This window comes from Magallana gigas, chromosome 9, assembly GCF_963853765.1.
Source record: "Magallana gigas chromosome 9, xbMagGiga1.1, whole genome shotgun sequence".
Classification (NCBI taxonomy): Eukaryota; Metazoa; Mollusca; class Bivalvia; order Ostreida; family Ostreidae; genus Magallana; species Magallana gigas.
In genome coordinates this window covers 4,436,017-4,448,190 of record NC_088861.1, presented here as the reverse complement: position 1 = coordinate 4,448,190, position 12,174 = coordinate 4,436,017, and the positions used below count along the sequence as shown (strand labels likewise).

At 33.4% G+C, this 12,174-nt stretch overlaps 1 protein-coding gene across 4 annotated transcripts; it reads right to left on the bottom strand.

Moving 5' to 3' along the window:
- Positions 1-2,666: 2,666 nt before the first annotated feature.
- Positions 2,667-8,438, bottom strand: LOC105343043 (MLX-interacting protein). Of its 4 annotated transcripts, none has more exons than XM_034476952.2 (7): positions 8,034-8,438; positions 7,105-7,287; positions 6,177-6,261; positions 5,628-5,727; positions 4,538-4,775; positions 4,156-4,285; positions 2,667-4,009 (listed from the first exon to the last, which is right to left on the bottom strand). In XM_034476952.2, the coding sequence occupies exons 1-7, from the start codon at positions 8,109-8,111 to the stop codon at positions 3,411-3,413; spliced, it is 1,413 nt and encodes a 470-aa protein (XP_034332843.1). In that variant the 5' UTR covers positions 8,112-8,438; the 3' UTR covers positions 2,667-3,410. The 4 variants fall into 4 exon arrangements, with proteins under 4 accessions (XP_034332843.1, XP_011448500.2, XP_034332844.1 ...); XM_011450198.4 differs by having other exon boundaries at positions 4,649-4,775; positions 8,034-8,430; XM_034476953.2 differs by lacking the exons at positions 5,628-5,727; positions 6,177-6,261 and having other exon boundaries at positions 8,034-8,433.
- Between the last annotated feature and the right edge of the window lie 3,736 nt (positions 8,439-12,174).

Genomic DNA, 12,174 nt, shown 5'->3' with positions numbered 1-12,174 from the left:
GTTTTTAAATCTTTTCAGTAAACGATTTGATTTTTATATGGGTAAAATGAGATAAATACTGCCAGACTCTGACATCAAAGATACAAGATGCAAGATAATTTTGACAACTTGCAACTTATCTATGTTGACATGAGAGATAATTGTGTAGACATGCAAGATATTTATGTAGACATGCGACTTTTTATGTCAATTTTAACATGCCAGGTATAATTATGTTAGCATGCAAGATATTAACACAGTTTATTCCAATTTTCAATAGAAGACCACAAAACATATACTTATCAAATATTAAAATGACGATAGGGATACTATAGGTATTTTTAAAGAATTTTTTTATGTTTTTTCGTGTTTTTGTAAAATATTTTTTAAAAAGACAGCTATCAACAAATTGAGAGAAATTATTTTGTCATATGATGGATATTTCCTTCGGACACATAAAAAAAAATATAACACTTCTTAACATTCAAAAATGTTATTATTGCAATTTTTTTAGTATTTCCCCAAAACATATTTTTTCATATTTTCTTACTCTGTTGACAAATCATCTGAAAAAGTTGCTTGATGTTATAAGAAAATGTATTTTAATAAATGTGAAATAAAAAATTGAATGAAAACAATTGCAAATAAACACAAAAAATATTTTAAATTTTATTTGGTATGAAAGTTCCTCATGTAAGGGTTATCGTTCCTAAGTCCAAAGGCCTAAACACCTTGGGGACTTTTCATTTCTGAGTTGAAGAAAATTTTCTAAATATAATGTTGGAATGATTAATACATGCATATTTCATTATAGACTTTGCCCTGTATAAGTGAATATATTCGCTTTAGTGCAAATCTAAGTCAAATAAATAAAGGGGAACATTGACTAGGCTAATAGGATTTATGTATCCCAACCTGAGAGAAATTCAAAGCAACCCTCTCATCCCCGTTAGGTGTCGATATTAATGTGCATTAAAGTATATTATAATTGAAATATTTTCACCTGTTTAGAATTTTCTTTCACGGTATTCAACCAAAAAAATACGTTTTAGAAATTTTTGGAAAGTTGAAAAATTTATTGTTCTCAACGGGAATCGAACTCATGACCCACTGGTTTGTAGTGAACCCACTAACCCACTGCGCTACATATCGATGATGCTAAAGAAACTCTTTAAAAATTTATACTTGATTTTATTGTTTATTTCGATAAATATTACCACACAACGTGAAGGTGTCACTTACCACATTACTTGTAAGTAATGAATTTTCCAATTATCAAATTAAATCTATCCATTTAACAAATTTTTCAAAATAGCGGTTCCCATACAATTCACATCAGTTTAAATCAGCCAGTACCGGAAATGCATGTTTCCAGATTTACTTTTTTGCGTACTGCGTCATCAAAAAGTGGTGTATAGAGCCACCTTAATGTTGACATGCGAGTTAATTATGTCGACATGCGACTTATTTATGTGGACATGCGACTTACTAGATATGGGAACATGCAAGTTATTTAACCGCATTACAATAGCAAATATAAAGATCGTGAGTTTGAATACTTATACCGCGCTACAGAACAGAACATTTTGTTGATACATACATGTACATGTATATATTGAATCACACACCAGTACGTTAAGTAAAATATCTCAGTCTCTGTAAACGCTCTAGATAGCCTTATTTTCAAGTCTGGCAATAATTAACTAAGTTCTTACAAATGCCATGCATTATTTCACTTTGAAATTGTGGTCAATTTTTCCCCCAGATTTAATTTTGTTTTGCTATTATAACTACTTTCGCGAATTTACACAAAATAATTTCGAATAAAGGCAAACAGTTTGCTTACATCTGACGTTTTAATATCCAACCCAGTCCAACCGGATTTCAATCAACTGAAATTAAAATTAATCTTGCAAAATCGTTCCGAAGTCGGTCAGCGTGCTTACGAGAAAGTTTGGGGCAAGTACATGTAAAGTGACAACATTATGCAGTAGTACATGTAAGTTGTCTAAAGGATATAATAATACTATTTATTTCTACAGAATTTGCATGGGATTAAATAGGTTAACAAGTCCAAAACAAGCATATACGTTTTGAGCCGTAAATTGCAACTTGTTAACACGTATATGTATATCCATAAGGAACTGTGGCTCCCAGGTCGTTCATCCGAATTTTTTTTTTATTTTAGATAGGGAGCTACAGGTATATATACCTCAGCTAGGGGGAGTATTCATTCCGAGATAAATTTCTTTGTCGGAAGCTGGATCGAGGAATATTTTTGGTACCGTTAATCAATTTGAATTTCAGTGTTATGACCTCATTGATTTCCCTGATGATCCGCGCATGCATTGTGAAATACACCGTTTCACATATTCCCAAGTCAAGGGTTTCTGATCCGATCCGCTCTACATTTACATTTTAGCGGATCAGTAACCCTTGACTTGGGAAGATGCCAGTTACAAAGCCGGTCAACTCATTACAATGTAGACCTGCATTATTTTAATCCTATTATTTTTTCCTTTTGATATATAAATTTCATTCGACTTATTAGAAATTTGTATAGTTTCCTGTTAGGAAATAACTGCAAAACATGTACACCTTTTTCCTCAACTAAAAATGGAGTGAGTCCTGTCATGAATATGTTCAGTATTGAACAAATCCTCTTACAAATGACCAAAAAATCAATATTTCTGGGAAGGAAAATATTTATTTTTTACAAAACATACAAGCATATAAAGCCCTTTACAATCACTTAAAGGAAATGGAAGAACAATTGATTTGAACATATGACATCACATGGCAATTTACGTTGAACACGTCAAATATAGTATATCATTGGAAGCAAGGCACAATTAATTTCACAAAATCATTGGTCTGTCAGTGTAAACACAGATTATACAAAAACTTTCTAAATTATCCTATCAAAAATCAGCTACATGTATTCTATATTTTGAACAACTTTGTTTCCCCAATACTTGTATAAAATGCTGCAAAAAAGTTTTTAAAAGAAATTATGTAAACTCATTCAGGAAATAACAATTAAACTAAATATTCATTATGTATTGTAATACTTATGTAACTATCAAACATGTACATCCCGGATGGACCACTTACAATGAAAATTAAAACAACAATTAAATACAGTAATGCCACACTTGATGAAAGGCCTTTGTGTAAATACTGTAATTAAGCATCAATAATACATTATCACGGATAAGCAATAGTGCAACATCGATCCCTATTCTCGATAAAAAAGCACAAACAAGAAATGCAATGAAAAAACTTGTAAGCATGGATTAATCAAGGTGAAAGCAAACACCAGCAAGATAATAAACAGTCAAAATGGTACATCTACTCAAATATGGAACTGAAATGAATTTTTTTTTATACAACAACAGAAAAGCTCATTAAGTTGAGCTAAAAAAGATGTGTCAGAGTGAATAATGGGCATTCTGATGTCCCTGATGTGGTGTAAAAGTCTGCGTATATGGATTCTGACTGTGGGTTATGAACCCCTCTGTGATGGGGGTGGGGGTAATGTCATTTAGGGAGACCGGTTGGTCAGACAAGAGATGGTGGAGAGAGTCAGAACTGTCCAGATTGTTAAGTAGAGAGTCCACAATGGACATCTCGGAATCACAGGTTGGGAGTGGGATGTCCCCTAGAGGACCAAGAGGAAGTTCCTGAGAGTCCGTGCACATGGTAGCTTCAGTCAGGGCCTGCGGCAGGGCGCAGTTATCCGAAACGATGCTGGAAGACATCATCGAATTCCCTGAGGAATAGGTAGTGGACAGGTCCGTGTTTGTTGACAAGACTGAGCTGACCCACACATTCGATTGCGATGGGAGCTGGGGAGGGCTGTTATTCACTGGTGTAGCAATGGTCAAGGGCGTGTGTACTGCCTCCATTTTGATGTCCGAAAGTGTGCACAACTTGTCAGCACAACTCAAATGGGCTTCCACTGGTAGCAGTTCGGGGGCATCCATGATTTTGGTGTTCTTGCTGACTGTTCTTAAGCAATTCAGAAATTCTGGTAGAAAGAATAATTCTTACTGTATTATAAATTTATTAGTTTATTTTCGAACTTGTAAATGAAATTGCCTGTAGTTCAAATGTTTCGATAAACAATGTTCTTGTCATGTGACACAATTAATCATTCAATTACAAACAGTTTACCTATCCGAAGATTTGGAAGAGCAAGTTTTTCTTTGACCCAGTTGCTGACAGAATGGGAAAAGTCATCTGAGGTTGTCGTAGTGACCATAACTTTAAAGGACTCAAACAGTGGCTTCAGCATAAAGCTAAACTGATCAACATAAGGAAAATTCATCACAGGTCTATTTTTCTTCCTTGTGGACATCTGCCTTATTTTAATTTAATATCAAATAAAATTCTTTTTTGTTTTGAAATCTCTGATTAAAAAGAGTTAACTTCTAAATAAACAACAAAAATGTAATATAAAAATGTTGTTTGTTTAAAATCTCTGATTATATGGAAAATTCATCATTTAGAAGATTCAAGTCTTCTTTCCTTCCCTGATGACATCTGCTCTACTTACCAATGTGTTAAATGAAAATCTCTGATTAAAGGAGAAAATGTCTAAAAAACATAATTTTTGGGAGGAGAGGAAATGGCTATCAAATTCAGACACAAAGTGTGAGCAGGATACGATGTAGAATTTCCAGTTTTTCTTGGTCTGTGAGGCCACATACTGCTGATAAAGCTGGTCGATATCTGTACTAGGGGGTTCCTCTACTGCGTCTACACCAGTCACCGGAAGCTCCTGCTGAAGGTCACTGAAAAAAGTCAAAGAGAACCAGTTAAAGAGAGACAGTCCATATTACTGAAATGCAGGGATATTTAAAGACTGAGGCCATCTTCCAAATATCCTCTGCAATACATTTTTGGTGGGATTTCAAAAATCCCTGGATTCATCATGAGCGAGATATTTTCCATTCTGAGAGATAATTCATTTATTTATTTCTTTTGTTTTAAACTTGATAATGTAGAGAATTGTCTCTAAATTTTAATAATAAATTTGAAAATTTGAAAATTGTACATGTAAGCAAGAGGAAAATATCTCAGTAAACCAAGTTGTTGGACAACTAAAATAGAAACTTTATCACCTGCAAAAAATACAAACTGTTTTAAATCATAATTCTGATGTAAAATTATTGTAATACAAAGCTGACTACACAGTATATATACAATAATCTTACCCAAATGTTCTGAAAGTAAAAACAATACTACATTTAAACAATGGTTCTTCCTGAAAAATGAAGTGAGAATTAGTGAAAAATCAATACATGTACAAAGCAAGTGTATTTGACTACAACAAAATATTATATTAATAACGTACCTGGAAAAAAAAGAGAAAAAAAATATTTAAACACAAGTTCAATGTACAATTTTCTGATATGAAAATATGTACATTTTCACTTATCAATAAATATATCCAACAACTTGGCATCAATATCATAACATCTGGAAGAAGAAATATAAGGAGAGACTGAGACGGTAAGCATACTGTATAAATAGGAATAATAATATACAAATAGGTACGTACAAACTATTGTTAGTGACGACCATGTACATGTAGAGTGAATCATACATAGCATGGTCAAACATTTAAAATGTTTTTGACTTACTGAATTTGAGTACCCACGGACTGGATTTCTTGCCGCAAAGCAGCCGCCTCATCGGTGAGCCCCCTACATTGGCCCTTAAGTTGCCGACAGTATTCAGCCGCTACAAGAGGGAGACAAGTCAAAACTTTGGGGTAAGATGCCCCCTCACAAAAGGGGGCAAACTATGCAGAGCCTTTACACTATACTGCCCCAAAAACATTCCTCTTTCTGGCATCCAACAAACATTTCTTTGTGGTTTTTCTTTCTTTTTCATCCAACAAACATTTCTTTGTGGGTTTTTTTTTCTTTTTGGAGTAAAGTTTTTTTTGAGGTTTTAAATCTCACACACAACCAAAGTGCTTTAAGTTCTTTTGCAAAAACATTTTTTGCAGTTGCAAAATTTTGTAGAACCACACAGAAGATGTAAAACTATGTCTTTAAGGTGCAGAAAGAGCAGTGTTATCTAAGGAACCTTAAATACCCCTAACACTAGCAGGTGCCCATGAGTGACTTCCCCCTTACGGCTACTGACTTAATTAAAACCTAACCAGGCGATTGGCGGATACCTACTTTTAAACAGCATAACAGCTTTGCTTTCCTTTTCAGACACATCTTCAAGAGAGGGAACCAAAGACCTTAAACTTTCAAATCCTTTCTGCAAAAATAAACCAACCAGATAAACAAATATTCAACAATTCAGAGCATTTTAAATAGCCTGAAAGAAAAGAAATAATGTCAAGGAAAATATAACAAAGCAACAGAGCTTATTATCTTGGAACATTCAGAGAAATGTCTTCCATTTGAACGTAAATATCAATTACACTGTATATTCATTCTCAAACATATTACTGATATGATCCCATTGAGTACAGAAGACATTTCTTTGTTGTCAGTTTAAATATAAACCATATGTGATAATGTAGAAGAGCTTATCAGCTACCAGTAAATCTAAATCATAATGGTTCTAATAAAAATTTATGTCATAGTCATACACTTCTTGAAGTCTCAGGAACAGACTTTTAAATTAATGCTTTTTGCAGTATTTGCTTCTACATATTCACATACTTTGAGCTGCATACAGTGCCAAAATATGAAAATATAAATTGATCAATGTTTCTTAACACACACCCACATCCACTTACCCAAAATGATTCCCTTCAATAGGCCTTACCTGATAGGGTATCATATAGATATGGGGACTAAATTTTAGGTACACTGGCCAATTTAGCCCAGGCTTTCTTTTTGCAAGTCGTACTACTGTGTACATTCAATACCCATGAAAAAATAACATAAAAAGTAATGCTTCAACGAAAACTAACACAGACTTGCAAGAGAGCAGTGCACAGAACACTATGTCACTAACTATAACATGAAAATACCTACCATAATTACTAATAATATATCCCTAACGTGAGATTAAAAGCAATATCTTAAACTACTAACATCTTGATAAATCTCTACAACATAGCAAAACCCAAACTGAGCCATGAATTCAAACCTGTATTTTGTCCCTTCGCTTGTGTTCCGCCTTGATGTGCGAGTCTCGTTTGTGTCTGGGGATTGGATTGGCTGGCCTTCCACATTTACCTGTCCGTGGAGATGAAGGGGAAGATGGCGAGCTTCCATCCGGAGGACTTTTTGCAGCCCTATGTCTGGTTTTTCTCTTTACCCTACCATTTACCTATATCACAATCAAAAAAAAATGATAAACGATAAAATAATTATAAATAGAGATCTAACGTTAACGTTATTTTTTACGGTTAAATGTTTTTAATATTTTAAATCAATTTTTCTCTTGATAATTCAGTTTAGTTAAATTTGATTAGTAGTTTAGGCTTTTTTCTATTTTTACTTTTTTTTTTACTTAAATATCTGAAAAAAAAATCCACAAAATGATTCCATAACAAATTTTAGATCCACTCCACCTGTTGAGTCAGACCTCGGGACTGTACCTAATGGAATCTGTAAAATCCCGAGTAGTTACGTAGGGATTGTGACGTGTTTTAAACTAATTCATATGCATACCACAGAACAACCAATCAGAATTCGTGATTTCATTTGATCATGTGACTAGAAACAGTCTACTATATAAGCCGAGTTTTCCCCACTAAGAATTTCTTGGCAGTTGTGAACCCGACGGATGTACACCCGTCAAATGAAATTGCTTTCATTTAACCAATTAAATGAAAGAAAAATGTTCCAAAATTCTATGGATTTAATAGAAAAGCTGAAGTAATGGAAGAAATTGGAAAATATAACAAAGAACAATTAAAAAATCATCAGAATTTATGACTGGAGCAAGCTGTCTACAAGTTCGAATGAGAGAAGTAGACGTGTGCATGGGGACAGCATGTTTCATTAATAAAAACATTCTGAGCAGCAAAAGATGGCACGAACTTCTTCGATTAATAAAATAATCTTACATACCTGTAATTTTTCGGTTATTTCCTTGTGGAGATTATTCAAATCCAATTCCGTTTGGTGATTGTTATAACCTGTCATCATGAGTTCACCTTGCCGGGTGAAGGCAGAGCGCCAGTTTTATATACTGCTATACCACAATGCATTGCGATAATAGTCTCGAATCCATTCATGAAATAGTTTTCTTTGTTGTGGTGTTTGTATTAATTAAAAACAAGACCACTGGATCTATACCAGAATGTGTGTTTTACAAATACCACATGTTTGTGTGTCAAAACATCAATTGTTTTGATTAATGCAAGCGAACACGGGGTTTACTTAGCACGTGCACACGTGTACCTAAAATGTTGACCTCGTCACCTAAAAATTTTGCAAATCGGATTTTGTTTTGGGGGATTTTTTTTGTCAAAACCTGATAAAAAATGAAATTGTTTCAATAAAATAAACGTTTAATCACCCTAAACCGTTAGATTGAGACTATGTTTACCTGTTTACCACTGGATGGAACCGGTTATAAACTTCAAAGGCGGATCTATGAAAAATTTCGCGCGATTAAATCGGTAATTGCAAGTAGGCCATGTATATATCATCGGATGTATGCTTACCAATATACACAATTGAAACACTTTATGTAATAAAACCGACACAGCTGTCTGCTTATGCTATAATATATAATTTAAAATTTAAAAAAATTATGCCAGATGAATATAGCCTATTGATATAAAATATCGATGATATTTTCTGATATATACATGAACATGCATTGTCTTTATTTGCACCTATGCAGCTTGTTTAGAATTACAAATTACTGCACAAGTAAGAGATTTCATGGAACAAATTAAATTATAGTATGATTAAATGTATATCTGTTAATATGAATTTACTCAGCTATACTGAACATTGTCATATGGAAAAAAAAACTTGACAAAAATTAACTGCATTTTTGTCTCTGTAGTATTGTATGACAGTAACATATAAGGAAAATAAAAGGTAATAAAAATATATTGACTTCAATGAAGTGTCGACTGAAATTAATTTTTAAAAAATACATGTAATGATTTTAATGATACATGCGCTGTAATACATGTCTTAGATCTAATTATTTTGCTTTTCAATGTGAAAAAAGACTTGAAATGTCAAGGAAAAAAGGCGCAAAATAATTCAATAGCCAGCTAAAGAGCCCATATTGGTCGAACCATTTTGTACTTACAGTGTATTTTTAGATCGCGTGCAAAATTCAATAATCAGAGAAATGTGATATTTCTACATCTTTTGAATTATGCATCTTTTAAATTATGCACCAATTTATTTTTTAAAACAGTAATACCCTCGACTGACCTAATTTTATTTATAAAAATTAACACAAAAATTCATTTTCGGAAGGACATCTTAACAACGGCTTCCATGATTTCGGGGAGGGGTTTACCTTAGTTTCTTAAACGGGCACCTGCATACTTTTGTCTGTAATCGAAATCCTGATAATGAAGGTCATATATTATCTTCTAGCAATCTTTTACAGCACATTGCAGCGTGTTCAGGTAAACGACCTTTGCTGTCACTTATATACATGTATATGGATTAACTTGAATTGTATGGATGCTGCAAGATATGAAGTACGTAGCCATATATAGAACGTTCGGTTGATCGTAGCACACACGCGTAGCACAATATATATCTTTATTCGTAGCACAATGTATATCTATATTCGTAGCACAATGTCAAAGTTAATGGTAAGATGTAATATTAGACCAGTTCAGCCAATGACAAACCTAAACCATGAGTAAAAAGACAAAAAAAACTAGACACGATCTCGTTGCGAGCAACGAGGAGGTCTTCCGTGCGATTTTTTGAAGGTTATATGACCTTGACTTTGATATTTGAGCCTTTATCTCCTTATCGGGGCAACAATAAAAAAAATTGATGGTTGAATTTTGTTAGGAACATCATTCTCAGCATTTTATTCTATATTGATTTTCAAAATGATGCTTTTTAAAATATTTGTTCTGTTTGAGGTATGTTATCAACGTTTTGTACTTCTGGCCCCTTAAAACCCATTAAAAACCCCTTAATACGGAACACATGATAAAATAATTATAATATATTGTTAAATAAATGTGAGATGAATATATTGCTTCCTAAACATATAACAAATATTTTTCAGTAAAGTGCTATGGAAGAAAGACTTTAGAGCCCTTTTGGTCCCTAAATTAAAGGGCCAGCCCCTTTTTCTAGGCATCATACGAAAGTTCTTTTGATATTAAACATATTTTGTTCAACAAGTGTTTAGAAATTCTTTGCCGTTTTTGAGCTATCTGGGATAGGACGTTTTAGGGGCCAACCCCTAATCTCCTTATTGGGGCCAGATAACGAAACTTTAATGATTGAATATTGTTTAAAACATCATTCTAAGCATCTTTTATTCTATATTGCTTTTCAAAATATTTGTCCTTTTTGAGATATATTCGATCGAAGTTTTGGACTTATGGCCCCTTAAAACCCCTAATTACGTAACGAATGATACAAATTTTATAATGTATAGTTTTATTAGTGAAAGATGAACATTTTTGCTTCTTTAACATATAACAAAATATTTCTCAGTAAAGTGCTATGGAAGAAAGACTTTAGAGCCCTTTTGGCCCCTAAATTGAAGGGCTAGCCCCTTTTTCTTGGTATCATACGAAAGTTCTTTTGATATTAAACATATTTTGTTCAACAAGTGTTTAGAAATTCTTTGCCGTTTTTGAGCTATCTGGGATAGGACGTTTTAGGGGCCGACCCCTAATCTCCTTATTGGGGCCAGATAACGAAACTTTTATGATTGAATATTGTTTAAAACATCATTCTAAGCATCTTTTATTCTATATTGCTTTTCAAAATATTTGTCCTTTTTGAGATATATTCGATCGAAATTTTGGACTTCTGGCCCCTTAAAACCCCTAATTACGTAACGCAGAATAAAAATTTTATAATGTATAGTTTTATTAGTGAAAGATAAACATTTTTGCTTCTTTAACATATTACAAAATATTTCTCAGTAAAGGGCTATGGAAGTAAGACTTTAGAGCCCTTTTGGCCCCTAAATTGAGGGACCAGCCCCTTTTTCTTGTTATCAAACGAAAGCTCTTGTAAATATAAATTTTATTTGCTCTATATGTTAAAGTAAAATATTTTCAGGAAAGGAGATAAAGAACGAAAACCATTAAAAATTACGTCGTTTTTTCAAACTCGATTTTCGGGTCCAGGCGAGCTTCTACGCCTTTGAAGCCAGACAACCATAAATGCCTTTAAACACATCTACAATCTTTTGTCTACAATCCCTGAAAATTTAAATTCAATATCTTTTTTCGTTTAGGAGGAGATAGCAGGACAAAATGACCCTCTAAAAATCACTAAAACGTCAATATCTCCCGAACGGAAATGACGTCATTAAAATAAAAAATTATATATAAGGTTTTTATCAATATCTACAAGATCTGAAATTTTCACGAAAATCGGTCAAGCCGTTTTCAAGAAATCGCTTGTACAAAAAAGCGTAAGAAAAAAAAAAAATAATAAAAGGGAAAAAGAAACAAAGCAATAACAATAAGGTCTTCCGTTGGAAACGGAAGACCTTAATAATCTACCACAGGGAATCTAGTGCACTTTTGATCCTGTTTGTTAGTAATAACAGAAATCATTAAAATTTATAATCTTCGAAACTACAGGATCCATCAACCAAAACTACAGGAACGTAGTTACATACATGTACTAGTATAGGTCCCTGCTAATTCCCTCTATCATTACTATCATGTTTTAAAAGTGTATTTTTTTGCAAAGTTAGACCTATAATAACCATTATAGGCACAATTATAGCATCATATAAGGTACAGCCCCCCCCCCCCCACTTTTTCTCGCAGGAAAGATAATTCTTCCTAAATGTACCTTGAAAAGATGGAAATATTGAGATGTTGGAGTCATAGATATATTACCCCCCCCCCCCCCCTCCCGGATTAGGAATTTCATGATTTGGGAGAAAAAAAATTGGTAGGTAGGAATTTTTTGGAATTATTTGGAACCATAGGTATACCCCCCCCCCCCTCCCCCACGGATTAGGATTTTCATGAATATTGGGAAGTTTTTTTTTTGCTTGTATTAGTCTGCCCCCCCC